This window comes from Vidua macroura, chromosome 4 (genome assembly GCF_024509145.1).
Source record: "Vidua macroura isolate BioBank_ID:100142 chromosome 4, ASM2450914v1, whole genome shotgun sequence".
Taxonomy (NCBI): domain Eukaryota; kingdom Metazoa; phylum Chordata; class Aves; order Passeriformes; family Viduidae; genus Vidua; species Vidua macroura.
Window position 1 is genome coordinate 29,794,951 of NC_071574.1, and position 18,087 is coordinate 29,813,037.

Genomic DNA, 18,087 nt, shown 5'->3' on the forward strand with positions numbered 1-18,087 from the left:
CATGGCCAAAGCATGGGAGGGAGCAGGGAGCGGTGCCTAGGTCTGGCATACACCCCTGGGCTGGGAGAAGGGCCAAGGTGTGGGGATGCCACATGGCCACCGTGCCTTGCCTTGTCCCCAGTCCATCGAGACACTGCGGGTGGATGGCAGCGGGCGCCACTCCTTCCACGCTGTTTTGCGGAGCCACACGGAGCCACTGGGCCTGGCCGTGTTTGAGAGCCGGTTCTTCTGGACCGATGGCACAGAGCTGGTGTCAGCCACCTGGGCCTCTCCCCTGGAGCACGCAGTGCTGCTCCATGCCCCTATCTCAGCTTTCACTGTGCTGCATGCACTGCAGCAGCCTCCCAGTGAGTACCTGCAGGTGCTGCACTGCTGCAGGGCTGGCAGCATGGCAGCAACCCCCACTACATCCCTGGGTGCTAGGGAAGGCTTACTGGGTCCTGGAGCTCCCCAGGTCCTGCCCAATGGTTTGCCTGTTCCTGTGATGAGGGGTTGTGGGGTTGGTACAGAGGGGACCTATTAAACTGAAGGAAAGGCCCATGGCTTTTGGTAAACCTGAGGCCCCTTAACTCACATGACATTGCTACCCTGCCTCCAGCCCTTATCCAGTCCCAGGACAACCTGTGGTTTTTGGGGATTGGGAGAGATACTGGGGTCATGACTGCCTGAGCTTTTAACATCCTCTTGCTCCCAGGGGACACTGCTGCATGTGCTCTGGGCCTGTGCAGTCACCTTTGCCTCCTGTCCCCTGTGCATCCTCGGGGCTACAAGTGTGCATGTCCAGAGGGCCTCTTCCTTCTGCCCTCAGGGAAGTGTGCAGGTGAGCAGGGTCTGGCTCTCTGGGGTGGTATACATCCATGTGGGAGTTGGAGGAGGGCTATAACGGGCTGTGGCTTTGGTGGGATGAGGTTCCCAGCACACACCAGTGCTGTGACATTTCTTTCTTGGCTCATTCTGGTGATTCTGTCCAGTGTCCCTGGGGCTGTGCTCACACATTGCCCTTATGCTCTGCAGAGCTGTCCATCATGTATGCATCAGGAGAGGCCATCTCCCTGGTGCATGTGGGCCCTGGAACACACACCAAACAGGTGCAGGAGTGGCAGGAGCCCCTCCACCTGCAAGATGTGGACTGGCAGAGGTCAATACTCTATGGGACAGATGACCGTGGGACTCTGCTGCGTGTTGTGGGCCACCCTGGCAGGAGAGAGGCCATTGTGACTGGGCTGCCAGGTGAGAGACCCTACGGGGTGATAGAGGGCACACTTCTTTTCCTGATACTTCCTGAAGCCTGAGGATCTCCTGGGTGCAGAGCACAGTGGTCTGAGCAGTCCGAGTGGTCTGTGCAGAGCACAGTGAGGCCATGTCAAGGCAGTGGGCAGCTGTGCCCTGGGTTTAGGGTCTAGGGGCACCCAGACAGAGGTGCAGGGTCATGAGACAACCTCATAACTGCTTGCCTGCCTGCTCTTGCCAAGTCTGCTCTGCCCGTGTTGACATCCGCTCGGGGGACCTGTACTGGCTCGCATGTAACCGGAGGGACATCGGCGTGATCCGGACATCTGACAAGTCCCCGCGCATCCTGCACCGTGCTCGCAGCAGCATCCAGCACCTCTTCTTGGACTGGCAGCGTGGTGCTCTGTACTGGCTGGCCCGTGGGCAACCCCTGCAGGCGCTGAGCCTGGCGGGGGGTGCTCCGTGGGATGCCTGGAATGAGACGTGGCCTGGAGACCTGCCTGCGGCCATGGACAGCAGAGCCTTCAGCGTGCTCTGGAGCTCAGCCCTGGGTGAGCCCTAGTGGTATGTGAAGCAGGGACTGGAGGTGGTGGATGTAGGCAGGGGTGATCAGCCATGCCCTACAAGCAGCAGGTCCCTGCCTGGGCAGTGGGGTGCTCATGGGGTAGACTCAGGATCCTGGCCTAAGCCATGAGGTCCCTGCCATAGCTGTGGGTTGTAGGGCGCAGGGTGGGCCATGAGGGATGCGGGCAAGCTCCAGGTCCTACCATGCCTCTACCTCACAGGCCTGCAGGCGCTGAGTCTGACCAAGCGGCAAGCAGTCACCCTGGCACCCAGCTGGTCCCATGGCCTCGTGGCCGCCTTTGAGCCATACCTGGTATCAGCAAATGGGACAGCTCTGCTGCTGTGGGACCGGAGGACGCTGGCCCTCGTTCTGTCCCTGCCGGCAGTGGGTGTGCAGGGAGTGGTGGCCTTCGTGGGCTCAGAGGTGCAGGCTGGTAAGAATGGCCATGGCTTTGTGCCTGGTGCTGCTGCTGTAGCTGGGTGGCCCGTGCTACTCTGAGCTGTGGCAGGGTGCCTGGCTGCTGCTGGTCATATGGGGTGCTCTGGGAGGTGCCTGGAGTGTGGGGAGGGTACGGTCCCAACAAATTCCAAATCCTCTTGCCAGTGCCACCAAGCAAAGGGTCTGCCGTGCCACTCCTTCCACCTGTGACCACCACTATGAGGACAACCACAAGCACCACTGCTGCTTGGCCTACCACCTCCACCACAACACCACCGCCAAGCCAGACCACCACTGCACTCAGCACTACTCCTGCACCAACCAGCAAGGCTACCACATCACAAACCACCACCAGACAGTCCACATCAAAGAAGACCACCCCTGCACCAACCACTGTCCGGACCACACTGACCAAGACTACCACTGTGCAGCCAGCCACCAGTACCACTCGATCTTTTACAACTAAGATCACTGTCCCACAGCCAACCACAACCACCCCACGCTCAAACAGTTCTGCATGGGTGGTGACACCTACTCCACCCCTCCAGTCCAGCACTGCACACCCCCTGACCCCAGTTCTCCATCTGTCCTGTTCTCGCACGCATGTGCCCTGCCGTGATGGCACTGGCTGTGTGGCCCAGGAGTACCTGTGTGATGGGGAGAAGGACTGTGCAGATGGCTCTGATGAGGATGGGTGCGCCCAGCTCTGCAACACCCCAGGTAGGAGCTATCCCCTGTGCAGCTGGGTCACCCTGTGCCAGGGCTTCTGGCTGCTTCCTAGTGGGTTTTTTGGGACAGGGTCCTGGTAAAGTCTGTATCCTGGGCTCTGATGCTTGTGATGTGACATACTGGTTCCTTCTGAACTTGGCACTGGGCTTGAAGTGCTGTTGGAAAAGGATAGAGTTGATCTCACTGCATATAATGGCCTAGATGTGGCTGAGTTGGGACTGCCACAATTGCCTTGCTCAGGACCTAGGCTGCTGGAGATGCACTGTCTAGGAGGGACCAAGCCTTGTCACTTGTGGGGCCTTTCTAGGTCACTGGAGGGGTAGCAGAGGGTCTGGGCACCCTGGCTGCCTTCTGCAGGCAGTGCAAAGCCCCTTGTCTCCCCAGGGGCCTTCCACTGTGCGAGTGGAGCCGTGTGCGTCGGGGCGGGAGAGCGCTGCGACGGGGTGCCACAGTGTCCCGATGGCTCGGATGAGAGGGGCTGCTGGACCCCCACACAGGAATGTGCCCTGCGCTGCGACGCTGCCACCCGCTGCATCCCCAGGAGCTGGCTGTGTGATGGCCATGCCGACTGCCTGGACCACGCGGATGAGCAGGGCTGTGGTAAGGCCCTGGGGCTGAATGGGATGGACTGTTGGGGTTGCCTGCCCCACAGGTGGATGCACCAGGTTTCTTGTGGGTCCAGGAGCAGGCACTGCCCAGGGCAACCTGCTGAGAGGATGGGGACAGTGCCCCTGTTCAGCCTTGGCCTTTGCCCACAGTGCTGAAGGAGTGTGGTCCGGCTGAGTTTTCCTGTCGGAGTGGGCAGTGCGTGGCCCTGGCCCTGCACTGCGATGGTGACCATGACTGCCAGGACGGCTCAGATGAGGAAGGCTGTGCTGTGCCCCGGCCACTGCTCTGCCGTGAGGGTGAGGTGACGTGTTCCCACGGTGGGGAGTGTGTGCCAGAGGCCTGGCGCTGTGATGGTGCTGCTGACTGTGGGGATGGCTCAGACGAGCAGGTGAGTGGAGCAGTGGGGACACAGCCTGTCCCCACTCATGCCCAGGAGGGCGGGTAGCCTTTTTCACCCTCTGGCTTGCAGGGTTGCCCTTGGGAGGAAGAGCTGTGTGAGGACCAGCAGTGGGGCTGCTCCCATGGCCACGAGTGCATCCCTGATGTCTGGCGCTGTGATGGAGAGACTGACTGTACTGATGGCAGTGACGAAGCTGGCTGTGAGCAACACCCTTATTTTATTCCCTGTCTCACCCAGGGGTGGCTGGTGGGTGCCCAGCATGGAGGGAGATGGATATGTGTCCGTGCTGAGGTGAAGGGCCCCATATGCTAGCTGCCTATTCCCAGCAGCTCTGGTGGCTCCAGGTCTTGAGTAGCTGTTCTCCCTGCAGGGGCCAGTGGCCTTTGGATTAATATAGCCTGAAGCCAGGCTACTGCCACAGCTCTGGATGTGGCTGCAGTGAGCTCTGGCCAGCCTCTGGGAGCAGCTAAATCTGCCCCAAATGAGCAAAAGGAGCTGGTGGATGAGGTTCAGGGCGGCCTTCCCCACATGTCCCTGCAGGCCACCCTGCTCCTTGTCAGAGTAATGAGTACCCCTGTGGGCTGGGGTCCTGCCTGAATGCATCCCTGGTGTGCAACGGCCAGGAGGACTGCGCGGATGGCTCAGACGAGGGGGGGAACTGCTCTGTGCCCTGCCAGCGGTCCTGCACTCATCTCTGCTACTCCTCGCCTCAGGGCCCTGTGAGTGCCAGCAGCCCTGGGGCAGGGGCTTGTCATGCCATGATGCCCTGCTCCAGCTGCAGAAGGGAGCCTCATGTCCCCAGGGTAGGCAGCTGATGGTGCCTTTCCCCCCAGCGGTGCTGGTGTGGCCCAGGCTATCGGCTTGCTGTGGATGGTCTGTCCTGCATGGACATAGATGAGTGCATGGAGTGGGGCAAGGGAGCCTGCAGCCAGACATGCCTTAATGTCCCAGGGTCCTACAGCTGTGGCTGTCTCCCTGGCTACTTGCTGGAGCCCGATGGCCACGTCTGCAAACTCACTGGTAAGTCCTGGGGTGGCCAAGCAGCACTGAGGCTGGCCCTGGCCCTCTAAGATACACTAGGGGCTGGTGGATACTTGTCTCCCTGTGTCTGCTGCCCATGGGAAACCTCATAGTCCTGTGAATGGGCTGAGTCCCAGCAAGCTCCAATGCCTGCAAGTGCTGTGTCCCTTGCCTGCATATGCTGGAACTATGGGACCATTAGTGCTGAGCAGGGTCTGTGTGGCTCTGTGTTACCCCAGGACCAGAGCCCAAGCTGCTGGTGGCTGTGCAGTCCGAGGTGTTGTCCTATGGCCTGCGGAGTGGCCATGAGGAGGTGGTGCTGGCCACTGACAAGGATCGTGTTGTCTTCTCACTTGACTATGACTTGGTGGAGAGGAAAGTCTTCTGGATGGACCTGGCCACAGAGAGCATCCGCTGGCAGGACCTCAACTCAGGAAAGAAAGGCACACTGGTCAAAGGTGGGTTGTGACAACGTGGGGTTAGCAGAGCTGGTGTCCCCCCAGTGTGCAGTCTCAAGGTTGCAGTGGAGTGCCAAGCTGTGATCCCTTATGTGGAGAAGCGCTAGTGGGAACAAGGTTGGGAAGAGCCAGAGCTCCTGAGATGGAGGGACCTGGGCTGGGAGCATTATGCTGAAGGGCCATGCAGCTGTCACCCCACACAGGTGCTGCCTCTTGGATGCATTTCAGGTGTGAGATCAGACTGTATAGCAGTGGACTGGCTTGGGAGGAACCTGTACTGGACAGATGGGGTAGCAGGGCAGGTGCTGGCCACTCGCTTGGGGGCTGCCTGGAAAGGGATACCAGAGTACACTGTGGTGATGGATGGAGACCTGGACCAGCCCCACTCTCTGGTGCTCCAGCCTCTGGCAGGGTAAGTCTGGGACAAGAGGACATAGGGACCTCCTTGCCATCCCTGCCCTGCCCCATTTTCCTCCGTGGAGGCAGATGAGAGGCTGGGGAAGAGGTTGGGATGGCCTCACCTTGGTGCTGTGAGGACTGCATGACAGGAGAAGAAAGAGCCCAGACACCTGCACCTGTATGGAGCTCTCAATACACCCATGATGAGATGGGAAGCTCTGGGCTGCCTTGGTGCTGGGTTGATGCTGTGTCAGGTCCATAGGCTTGTACCTGTCTTCCCACTAGGCTGATGTACTGGTCAGAGGTGGGGAGCCACTCACGGTTGATGGAGGCCAGTATGGATGGGAGTTGGCGGCATGTGCTGCTGGCCCAGGGACTGGGCTGGCCCACAGCACTGGCCCTCGACCTCCCCACCCAGAGGATCTTCTGGCTGGATGAGAAGCTGGGCAGTGTTGGTTCTGCACGTCTGGATGGCAGCAGTGTGAAGGTGTGGTGGGGCATTGATGATGGGGCTCTGATGGGGACCAGGGTGGGCACTGACAGCCTCTCTGACAGGTCCTGAAGCTGCGCTGGATCCAGAGCCCCTTCGCAGCAGCTGTGTGTGAGGGGCAGCTCTACTGGTCAGAGAGGAAGACATGGTCTGTGCAGCAGGTGGACAAGGCCAGCAGCAAGAACAGAACCGTGCTGCTCAAACGGCACGGGCAGCCCCATGGCCTCCAGGTACCTTCTTGGGGAGCCCCAAGCCCTGCTGTGCCAGCTCTGCTGAATTTCCATCCTGCACAGCGCTGTTGTCCTCTGAGTGAGGAGGCACTGGGAGCTGTACCCCCATCCCAGTGGTCCTTGAGCAGCAGTCTCTGTGGCCAAGTGTCTCTGGTCCTCTGGGAGAATCTTTGCCTCACCATCCTGCCCCAAGCTGGGCTGTGTGTGGGTGTTGGTAGCATGGTGTGGTGTCAGTTGTGCTCAGCTCTGCCGGCAAGTGCTGACCAAGCTGAGGCTGAGCCTGCTGTCCCACAGGTGATGCACCCAGCCCTGCGCCCCGCGGCCCCCAACCCGTGTGAGACGCGTGGCTGCTCCCACCTGTGCCTGCTGAGCGCCAGGCACACTGGGCAGTGCCGCTGCCCCGCCGGGCTGATGCTGGCCGCCAATGAGACCACCTGTCTGCCCATCCGTGATTCGGCCTTTGCCCTCCTGGTCTCACCAGCAGCTGTGGCACAGGTACTATCCTCTGCAGCCAGCCCTGGGGGCTGCTGTTCTCACCACTGTCAGGGAAGAGGGGTCCCCATCCTAGTGCTGCCTCCTTCCTCCAGGTCTACCTGAAGGACCTGCCCGCATCAGCTGGATCCCAAGGGCTTCCCCCGCACCGAGCCCTGCCTTTGGCCAAGGTGAGCCGCCTGACAGCTGTTGACTATGCAGTGAAAGACAAGAGTTTGTACTTTGCAGAAGTGGGAGGCAACTCCATCGGACTGCTGCGCATGAAGGACTGGGGACGGCTGTCCTGGAAGAAGGCAGTAGCTGTGGAGGGCACGGTGACATCCCTGGCCTTGGACTGGCTGAGTGGGAACCTTTACTGGATTGGGGGACAGCCACCCACCATCCATGTGGCAGCTCCCAGGGGGCGGTGGGCCCTGGCACTACTCAGCGAGGGGCTGCAGGGTGCTGCCTGGCTGGCACTGTGTCCTCGTGCTTCCACCATGTGCTTTGTCACAGCAGCTGGCAGACATGGGCGTGGCGCTGTGGTGGAATGTGCGGCTATGGATGGCACTGGCCGTAGAGTGGTCTGGAAGAGAGCCCGGGCTCCCACTGGCCTTGCTTTTGGGGGTGCTGGCACCAGGCTGTACTGGGCAGACCATGGTGAGTGAGGACTGAGCCAGGGCACTGCAGAGGGGTAGCAGCAGTGGTGCAGGCGTTCAGTCTGCAAAGCACAGCCCTGAGGGGTGGCCCAGAGCCCTCTCTGTCACCACCCTGAAGCCTCTCCACCTGTGCCTTGCAGAGAGAGGTACCATCAGCAGTGTTGAGCTGGATGGATCCCGCTTCCGGCTGGTGCGGGAAGGGCTGCATGGTCTCTCACTCTTTGCCGTAGGAGAAGGCTTTCTGCTCTGGAGCACAACCTCTACCAACGGTAGGTCTGTCTGCTGTGCTTTGCCCAGCTCCTCCTACTGCACTAGGACACGGGGTTCTGCCAGTCCCTCTGGGGTGCAGGCTTACCCCTCTGTGGGGTGAAGAGCAAGCTAGGGGACCTCCCAGCTCAGGCACCCTTGTGGGAGGAGGTGGAGCGGTGCTGACCCCATGTGTCTCCAGGCTCCAGCAAGATCTGGCACAGCCGGCTGGAGAGGGCTGAGAACTGGTGGTTCCCAATGGAGCAGGAGCTGGTAACCATGAGGATTTACAGCCAGTTCTCACAGGAAGGTGGGTCTGGGACTGCCCCAGCCCAGGGCATCTGTGGGGTTTCATCTGTGCCTTGAGGTGGCCGTGCTAACCAGTGCTGTTTTGGCAGGCACCAATGGCTGTGCGAAGAGCAATGGGGGCTGTGCCCAGCTCTGCCTGCCCAACCCTGCAGGGCGGCAGTGTCGCTGCTCCCCCGGATACCACCTGGTGCATGGGGCAGCGTGTGCGCTGGCACCGCCTTGCCGCACCCCACTGCAGGCCTGCCCTGACCTCCAGAGCTGCATTTCCAGAGAGCAGGTCTGTGACGGGCGCCCCGACTGTGCCGACGGCTCCGATGAGTCTGACTGTGAGTGCCTGCCCACAGCTGGGACATGCTGGAGTCCTGGGCACGGGACAGCCTGCCCAGTCTCCCCCAGTTTGGGAAGGGGGTCTTACTTGAGTCTCTACTGATCCATGCCCATCCCTCCAGGCGCCACAGTGAAGGTGGGGACGCAGGTCCCTGCAGTGGCACCATCAGGAATGTCCCACGTAGAACAAAAACCAGTCTCATCCATAGCTGCACCCCAGCCTCGGCAGCCCCGCCCCAGCCTATCTGCAGCCCCTGGCCCCCAGGAGCATGGAGAGCCTTTCGTGGTATCCCCCAGCACGGAGGAGGTGCTGGGGGCTGTGCCCTGCAGCAGTGAGACATGCAACCTGCGTGGGGACTGTGCCATCGAGGCTGGCCGAGTGATGTGCCACTGTGCCCTGGGCTATCGTGGTGACTACTGCGAGGAGGCCGAGGTGCAGCCCCTGGCAGGACCCATTACCCTGGGGGTGGCCGTGCTCCTGCTGCTTGCTGCTGCTGCTGTGGGGGCCCTGGCCTACATGCGGAGGCGGGACAGGCGGAGGAGGTGAGCTCTAGGGCTGGACTGGGCCAGGTACAACTGGGAGTAGAGAGGGACAGGGTCTCCTTGCCTAGGGATGGTGTGGAGTCCTGGTGGAGTCCTGATGCACTCCTGGGTTATATGGAAACCTCCAATCACCCCAGCAGGCTGTTACCAGGGGTTGTGGCAGGACTTTGGGATCTGCCCCATCTCTAGGAGTTGGCCGTGCCATTCTCGGTATACATTTTTCCCTCTCCAGGACCTCAAGCACTGCTTCCACTCGGGTGCTGACCCTGTACCACCGTGAAAGTGATCCAGAGGAAGAGGATGATGAGGAGGAAGAGCTTCCCCCCAAGAGTGATACATTTGTGAATGAAGCTTACGAAGGGAAAGAGGTGAGTAGCATCTGGAGCAGGCCTTGCTAGGGACCCCTCTGCCACCCTGCAGTGCCCCAGGGCCCAGTGCTGGCATGGTGCCCACTCCTGAAGCAAGCTCTGCCCTCCTGCTGAAGGAGAGGGGCAAGACCAGGCGTGCCTAGAGTTTGACAGGACTGTCCCACTCTGCCTGTGGCTGGACCCCCTGTGCTAAGGTGTGGAGTGGGCTTAGAGAGGTTGGGTCAGACTCACCCCTGATACACCCATCTGTGATTTCTGCAGGAGCTGCCAGCCCTGCTGAGGAAAGGACCATCTCACATCAACACCGTAATTTCATAAAGGAACGTTGTGCACCATCTCTTGTGCCATTGTGATTTGTGTGTGGGCCAGGGAGGGGGGATTGGCTTGCTCTTTCTAGATGTCCAAGACCTAGGGAACGTAAGAATGAAGACAAAAAAATGTTTGGGAGGTTTATCAGGAAGTCTCCAAGTCCAACACACTCTCTGAGACTGTCCCTTGAGTACTGTCCCTCTGCAGCAAGGCTTAGCTTGTTGACCAGGGTGCTTTGGTAAAAGAATCTGGCCAAATAACTCTGCAAGGAAGCTGGCTTGGCTCTTACCTTGTTATGCAGGGGGCTGAAAAGGATTTTATAGTGGAGTTCTGACCTCTTGAGTGTCCCTTACAAACCAGTGAGACCAGTTTTACCACCTCATACCAAGCTAATTTTGAAAGGGGAAATAAATGCTATTTTTTTCTCTGTGATCTTCCTCCCCCCACCCTCCCCACTCCACCCTGAAGTGGCTGTACTGAAGTGGCTCTCCAGGAAGGAGAAATCTCTTCTCAAGCTGATTTTGACCATGGGGGGAAAGTCCATTGGGAAAGTGCTATAAAAGCTAGCTGTGCCCTTTTATAGACCTTTCTTCCCTGCTTCAGGCAAAACAGGGAAGTTGGGTGAGCTGTACCCACTGGCTCTCAGCCCAACCTGCCTGGCAGAAAGCCCATAACCATCCCACAGCACAAACCCATTGCTTTGAATTTATTTTGCTGTTCGCACAGTCCTGAGCTGGGCAGAGATGTGAGACAGGTGCTCCCCTCCCCTGCTGCCAGCTCTGAAGGTTACACACTTCTGACCTGTATGTCACTTACATAGGAACACCAAAGCTGTCTCTGCCCAAGCTGCTGTGTACGGTACAGGAAGATGAGGTAAAAGTGGCACAGAGGATCTGGAGCCACCTCTGGTCCTCAATCCAGCATGGCTCTGGCACAGTTGTAGATCCTGGAGCATAGTAGGCTTTTGAGGAAGTTGCAAATATTCAAAAGAGGCCCTTGGTCTTGTTTCCAGCCTGTTCAGAGGGGCCCCAGGAGAAGGGCATGGCTTGTAGGGGCAGGGGCCAGCACTGCTCTTGGTGCCAGGAAGGTGACTGTTGTCCCAGTGCTGGGACTATAAGTCAGAGTCACAAGGTGGGCTTCTCCCCCAGTGCTGTCCATCTTGTTCATCCTCCAGCACATCCCAGGGATTGTTGTAAGCTCTACTGGAGCCCGACCCAGCCTCTGTCACAGGGGTGGGGGGCAATTTGGGAGCCCTGCACTCTTTGCAGCAGTGATGGAAGCTGAGGGTGAGGGCCAGCCCCCCCAGGATCTCCAGACAGCTTCCCAAATAGCTCAGTACCAAGCTGTAGCCGACGGTCAGAGTGCTGCCAGACGGTGCAGGCAGTGCCCACAGCTCCTGGGTGTACCAGGAGCTGGGCACGAGGCTCATCAGCCCAGAGAGGAGCAGCACCAGCCCCGCCACGCCGGCCACCAGGTGCCGGGGCTCCGGCTGCCAGCAGCGAACACCCAGGGCAGCCACCACCAAGCCCACCAGGGTGACCACCAGAGAGGATGGCATCAGCCCTTGGGCCACCCGCACGGGCACCTGCTCAAAGTAGCCCAGCTCGTCAGCCTGCCCGCAGAGGCGGTCATGGGTGCTCTGCCGCTCCCTGCATATGTCCCAGATGCCCTGCTCCCAGACGACGTCCATGGGCTGGTCAGGTATGAGGCTCACCTGCCTCCAACTGGGTGCCAGCGTGCCCGTGAGTGTCAGCAGGAGCCCGCAGGGGCACAGCACCAGCCCCACGATCATCTCCGTCGGCGTCCGCATGCCGGGGAGGTGGGTGAAGCGGGCTCCAGAGGGCTCCCGCTCGCCCGAGGTCCGCGGGAGCTCCGGGGCTCGCTGGATAGAAGCTGTGGCACCGGTGCAGGCAGGGCGGGGGTCCCGCGGCGGTCCCGGAGCCCCTCAGGCGGGCAGCTCTCGGAGCCGCTCCAGCCCGGCCCGGGCCTGGGGAGGTGCGGGCAGGAGGCGGTGCTGGCGGGCGGAGCCCGGCCCGGGCAGGGCTGGCGGCACCTGCCGCGGGGACAGCGCCTTCCCGGGGGGCGGGAGCCCGCGGGGAGCGCCGGAGCTCCCGTTCCCGCTGCCCCCTCGCAGGTGGCGGGATGGGGGCCGTGCCCGGGCTGCTGGGGCGGCATAGGACCCTGTTACAGCTCCTTTCATTAACTGCATGGCAGCTTATTTTGCTATCAAATTAATTAATGAAAATAATTAAGATGAAATGCTGGCAGATCTCACATTTGGTAACTGGCCCAAGAGACCTCCCCATCTCCCTGTCCTTCAGGGAGAGAGAGCTCCTGAGCTTGGCCCTGCTCCTCCCGTCCCACGCTGCCCTCAGAGGGCACCCGCAGACGCAGCAGCTTGGCTCTTGGCAGGAAGAGTCCTTGGAATGTCCACTGAGACAGGTACGGGAAATCACCACATTTGAGAACGCCACTGTGGGATCTTGAGCCCCAAAAAGCACTCGTTTGGGCCTTACCAAATTTCCCTGAATTTCTGCCATTCACACTGAGCCCAGGAGAGGGCAGCATCCTCTGTGGATCAATTTGGGATGAGCAACGCCGGCTGAGCTGGAAGGCTGGCTGCCTGTGTGTGCCCCACGGCAGTGGTTCCTGGCCTTGGAGAAAGGAAGGCCTTCCTCTGGAGGGTTGGGTGGGTCTGAGCTGGACCAGCTGTCCCCGGCTCCCTGCCCCACTCCCCTGTCCCACAGCTATTTGCCAAAGTCCTGAAGCCTTTCAGTTCTCTGGGTACTAGATCATTTTGGGGAGGGATTTTGAAATTGTTGAACACTGGATCTTAGTCCAGCTGGAAGGCAGGGGTGGGTTGGACTCAGCCAAAGGATCATGTCCCCAGCCACATTTGCAGAGCAGCCAGATGAACATAGCTCCAGAACAGGAACACCTGGCTTTGTTTTATGCAGCCAGTAGCTCGCTAAAACTTGGCACTCCTCATCTGGGAAACTAAGCTAGGGATTGCCGATTCCTTTCCTGCCCAATTAACTTCTGTAACTTTTACCCTACTCCAGCCACTGACTCTGTGCCAAGACACTCACTACTGCCCTGGGAGCTGTGGGTCCAACCAACACACCAAATGCTGCTGTTCTGATGTGTTTCCCGAGTCTGCCTTCTGCCATGGGATCCCCACACAGGAACAGGTGCTGCAAGCCTGAAACCTGAAAGTCTTGACTCTCTCGTGAGCTGAATCTGGACACCTTTCCATCTGGACACCAAGTGGAGGTTGGCTGTGAGATGTAGTGCTCCTGGAGGAGAGGGGGGCAGAGGGAAAGGGCTGGTAACAAGCTGGGTGGCACAGTGCCATGGATGAGCATCTATCAGTGCCCTTTGCCTCCTCCTAGCTCAGGAGGCTTTTACTAAGGTGGCAAATCACAGCTTGGTGGCAGTGCTGTCAGGTATAGCAGTGGTTGCCCACGGACCATCCAAGCCAAGATGTCAGCAGGTGATAGCAAGCCCTGAATCCTGCATGGCTGGCCAGGACTTTTCTCCCCATCCCAGATGTGTGGGTGGGGCATGTGCCAACCCTGACGGAAAGGGAGGAATTCTCCATTTTATTGGATTTGCCCACATTTTCCCCAGAAAGGCTAAGAAACCTAGAGGGTAATGCCCACCCTGGGCTTTGCAGTGCCTGCCCTAGGATCCTTCCCTCTGCAGCACCTTCCTTTTTCTCTCATCTGTTCCTCCCACAGTGCTGTGCCCCTCTTGCCCTTGCTCATGCAGGCTTGAGTCTGGGAGGTGGCCACTGCTTGGATCTGCAGCTGCAGCAGAAGCTGGATCCCAGGAGTATCACAATTATGCACCAGGGCAGGATTAAAAACCTGGGCCTTTCTAATTTATTAATAATGCCCAGGAGGATGCATCTGCCCTTTGGGCTGATGCCCAGGCTCCTGACTGTGGGACAGTGATAAGCAGTTTAGGTGATGTGGCCCTGATGCTGGATGACCTGCCCTGAGTAAGCTTGGGGAAGGAAATGGGATTAACAGAGCTGTTTCCCGTTGCCACAAAGTTATAGATTGTTCATTTCTTCTCTTTTACTTTCTAATGAGGTGGTATAAAAAGCAATTCAAAGAAGTGCCTGGCCCTTTCCAAGCTCTGGGGAAGCATTTAAAGCCATCTGGCCGCAGAGATAAAATGGTCTGGCTGAAACTGCCTTCCTTCACACATTGCCCTAGTTACTGAGTGGGAAAAGCCACCTTACTTGGTGTTTCCTACTTCTCCAAGGCTGTGACTTAGTTTTTCCTACATTGGCATGTTACAGTCATCTCTTCAAGAACGTGATGGAAACTATCCAGGCCTGGCTGAGTTGGCTTGCATTTTATTACTATATTTCAACACCCCATTGTAAATTGGAGGAGCAGCAGAAGGCCTTGAGCTAATTGGACCTGGAAAAGATCTATGGCAGGAAAGTCAGAACTTGAGACTGGTTCCAAGGAAGAATAAAAAAAAAAAAAAATTCATTATGAGGTACTTAGTGTTGAGTTGCTTCTTCCAGCCTCAGATACCCTGCCTCACTGAAGGCTGGGAATGAAGTCAGGGCAATATTCCTGTGTCCAGCCTGTTCCCTGCCTCTCCCTAGCTGTCTGCTTCCAGCCACTGGTGGTGATGGCACCCTAGACTGGACAAGTACTAGTGTCTCTTAGGTGACAGTGTGAGGTCAGTGTGGAGAGGAGGACCAGTAGATTTTGGGTTACCCCATTGTCACACCAGCTGAGCAGAATTTGCCTGATGCCAGCAATGGCCAAAGAACACATGCACATGACAATCTCCCCAGCTTCCTATGTGATCCATAGCCTGATCAGACATCTAGGCCCAACTGAGCTTTCAAAATGTGGCTCTGGAGAGAAGAGCTTCCCTGCACAAAGGTAGCCCTGCCCCTCTGTTGTTAGCACTGAGACTTGGGGACAGGGGGGTCCTTTTCAAGGAGGTTACTCTGACTCCCTTCCTCAGCAGCAGCAGGATCTCTCAGCATCCTGTTTGCTGTGTGAGGAACAGTTGGGGCCAGGGCTGTTTAGCAGGAGCCTGCAGCTGGTAATTCCTGTTTACATCCCACTGACCCTGGGGCTTTGCCTGTGTCACATATGGCAAGATGGCCCCATACCACCACAGTGCCTGCGTGTCCCTGATTCCTTCTTGGGTTCAAAGTGGGCTTGGCCCATGCTGGACACCAAGCCACAAGGCTGCCAGGTCTGTGGACATGTGCTGTGCCACCCTGGGTTTCCCTGTGACTGGCAGGTAGCCAGCAGGCACAATACTTGGCCCTGGCTGTATATCATTTATCCTCTCTCTCACCTGAGGAGAATTCGCTTTGCGGAGTGTGGCAGTCACCTGTGTCTTGCCTGATGTAGGAGATGGGAACTGGCTGAGAACAGCGCCTGTGCAGGCAGGACCTGCACTTAGGGGGCTGCAATTTCCTCTGGTCTAGACACTTATGTAGCTCCACTATCCATCTGTGTTTGCCTTTTAGTTGAAGCTCTAAATCCCTGCAGGCTGGGATCAAAGCACGATGGCTCAAACAGCCCATGATGTGATTTTTTGCATTAGAGCTGGTTGTCTAAGCCTCTCCTCAGTCTCCATCCCAAAAGAAAACTCCCTTAGCCAGGTGTCCCGGTTGAATGATTTTGTTCTGACCCATTTTGCTGCTTTTTCTTCTAGCGTTTTGCATGGGGCAATTTCTAAGAGGGCAAACTGAGGGTTCTCCTTGCTTTCTAGCCATGGCCCCTGCAGCATGTGAGTGCAAGTGGAACACGCTCTGCATTGTGCAAACAGCTGCAGTTGCAATGGGCTTCTCCCAGCCCAGCTCCCAGCTTCCTCCCTGGGCACACACACTGCTGTCTTTGTGCCTGCTGGGAGGCCAAGGACGAGCCCCAGGCAGGACAGGGTCTGTGATCCCCCTGGCTGGTTGAATGTGGAAGAGAGATCTGTGTATGCTCCCCAGAGCACAGACAGCAGTGGTCAGCACCTAGCAGGCAGCTCCATGCCCCAGCTATCCATCCTTTGTGGTGGCACTTCCACAAGCAGATTTATTAGCCTTCCACTTGCCCATTGACCTGCCCCCCGTTCCAGGCTGACCAGAGTGTGAACAGCAGCCCTGAAGATGCACTCCAGAGGGGTTATCAGAGAGCAGGGATGTGTTGGGCATTAAAGAGCTTGCAAGCACCCATACTGGCAGGGCTCACTCCAGGGCTGTGACCCAGCAGTGGCTTAACATATCCAGGCCTGTGAGACCATTGCAGTTTTGGCTGTTCCCCCTGCTCAAAATTCAGCATGAGGGAGCTGCAATTTGGGGTCAGCATCCTGTAACGCCTGCAGGGAACAGTAAATCTGTCAATGAGCACTGAGGCCGTTCCTGCTCTCTTTCTGCAGCCCAGCTGTGAGTCTGAACACTATTCAGACTGGATCCTGGGAATGAGTTGTTGAAAGCCTTATTAGATGCCCCCCAGGTATTCACTCATCTGTTAACCTCCGTCACTTTCTAAACTGCTGCACTTGGACTTGCCAGATTGCCCAGTGCTGCTTTCAGTTCCGAGAATGATACAAAAAGCATTTTTACAGCTATATTTATTTTTGTCTGACTCAGTCCTGAAATGGTTGGGAGTAGTTTAGACATGAAGCTCTTGTGCTGAGTTTTGAAGGTGCAGGCCTTTTCAGACAAGAGTAAGAGAGCAGTTAAAGCTGTGTCTGGCTGTGGAAACTGCATGTTTGTCCAGTTCCTGGGCCACAGATCTTGCAAGTTAAAAGGCAAAGGTAGTGCTTGTGGGTGCACAGCATGTTGCAACTGGCAAGGCAAAAGCATTGCTCCATGATGGAGGTTCATCTCATTACACTGTAAATGTGACTCCTCTGCATGGACTTTGATCTTCCATTGGGCCGAAACACCTGAAACCAAAGTGCAGATGGCTTATGCATGTGCCTTTACGTATTTGCTGGGAGTTTGGTCAGTTTTGTGGGCCAAACCATTGGATATATAGCCAAGGCCACAGTGGAAAAGACCTGCTTAAACCTTTCCCCTTGAGAAAGCCCTGGATGGGAGACAGCTGTGACCTGTGCCCGATCTGGAGGCTGAGAAATTGTGAAACTTCTGGTATATGGGAATTCATTCTAATAGTTGTGGATGGAGAGATAGCTGTATCTTGTTTCTGTGTTATTTCATTGAGTTACGGAATGTTTTGGGTTGGAAGAAACTTTCAAGATCATGTACTTTCAGCCTCCCCCACCATAGGCAGGGACCTTTTACACTAGACCAGGTTGCCCAAAACCGCATTTAATCTAGCCTTCAACACTTTCAGGGATGAAGCATTCACAAATTCTCTGGGCAAACTGCTCCAGTGACTCACCACCCTCACAGTATAGAATCATAGAATATCCTGAGTGAAAGGCAACCACAAGGATTATCCAGTTCAGCTACTGCCCCTGCACAAGACAACCCCAAGAATCACATCATGTGTCTGAGGGCATTGTCCAAACACTTACTGAATTCTGTCAGGCTTGGTGCTGTGACCCCTTCCCTGTAAAGAATTTCTTCCTAATATCTAATATAAACTTACACTCTTTCAGTGTAAAATCATTTACCCTTGTTCTACCACTACATTCTCTTGTAAAATATTCCTCTCCAGCTCTCTTGTAGGCCCCTTTAGATACTGGAATGTGCTGTAAGCTCTTCCCAGAGTTTTCTCCAGGCTGAGCAACCCCAGCTCTCTTAACCTGTCTTCATAAGAGAGATGCTCCAGCCCTCCTCTGGACCTCCTCTGGACTTGCTCCAACAAGTCCATGTCCCTCTCATGCTGGAGGTCCCAGAGCTGGATGCAGCACTCCAGGTAGGGTCTCACCAAAGTGGAGCAGAGGCACAGAATCCCCTCCCTTGCCCTGCTGCCCACACCGCTTCAAATGCAGCCCAGGACAAGTTGGCTTTCTGGGCTGCAAGGGCACACTGAAGATCATGTTCAGCTTTCTGTCCACCAAAATCCCCAAGCTTTTCTCCTCTGTGCTGCTCTCAGTCTGTTCTCTACCCAGCCTGTATTTGTGGTTGGGATTGCCCCAACCCAACTGCAGGATCTTGCACTTAGCCTTGTTGAACATCTCAAGCCTGCCCAGATCTCTCTGGATGGCATCCCTGCCCTGCAGCATGTTGACCACACCACACAGCTTGTTTTCATCAGCAAACTTGCTGAGAATGAACCGGATCCCACTGTCCCTGTTACTGACAAAGACATTAAACAGCTCTGGTCCCAGCCGAGGC

General features: G+C 57.1%; 2 protein-coding genes across 2 annotated transcripts; one reads left to right on the forward strand and one right to left on the reverse strand.

Annotated features, from left to right (window-relative positions):
* Positions 1 to 1,724: 1,724 nt before the first annotated feature.
* Positions 1,725 to 9,821, forward strand: LOC128806327 (low-density lipoprotein receptor-related protein 4-like). Its single transcript, XM_053975781.1, has 20 exons — positions 1,725 to 1,781; positions 2,016 to 2,228; positions 2,399 to 2,953; positions 3,347 to 3,562; positions 3,721 to 3,959; positions 4,041 to 4,170; positions 4,512 to 4,690; positions 4,805 to 4,991; positions 5,231 to 5,449; positions 5,678 to 5,861; positions 6,134 to 6,335; positions 6,404 to 6,568; positions 6,863 to 7,063; positions 7,156 to 7,699; positions 7,839 to 7,967; positions 8,147 to 8,254; positions 8,343 to 8,579; positions 8,703 to 9,123; positions 9,356 to 9,491; positions 9,753 to 9,821. The coding sequence occupies exons 1-20, from the start codon at positions 1,739 to 1,741 to the stop codon at positions 9,807 to 9,809; spliced, it is 4,365 nt and encodes a 1,454-aa protein (XP_053831756.1). The 5' UTR covers positions 1,725 to 1,738; the 3' UTR covers positions 9,810 to 9,821.
* A 723-nt stretch (positions 9,822 to 10,544) lies between these two features.
* Positions 10,545 to 11,733, reverse strand: CLDN23 (claudin 23). Its single transcript, XM_053976130.1, has one exon. It carries the CDS (start codon positions 11,608 to 11,610, stop codon positions 10,912 to 10,914), a length of 699 nt encoding a protein of 232 aa, XP_053832105.1. The 5' UTR covers positions 11,611 to 11,733; the 3' UTR covers positions 10,545 to 10,911.
* Between the last annotated feature and the right edge of the window lie 6,354 nt (positions 11,734 to 18,087).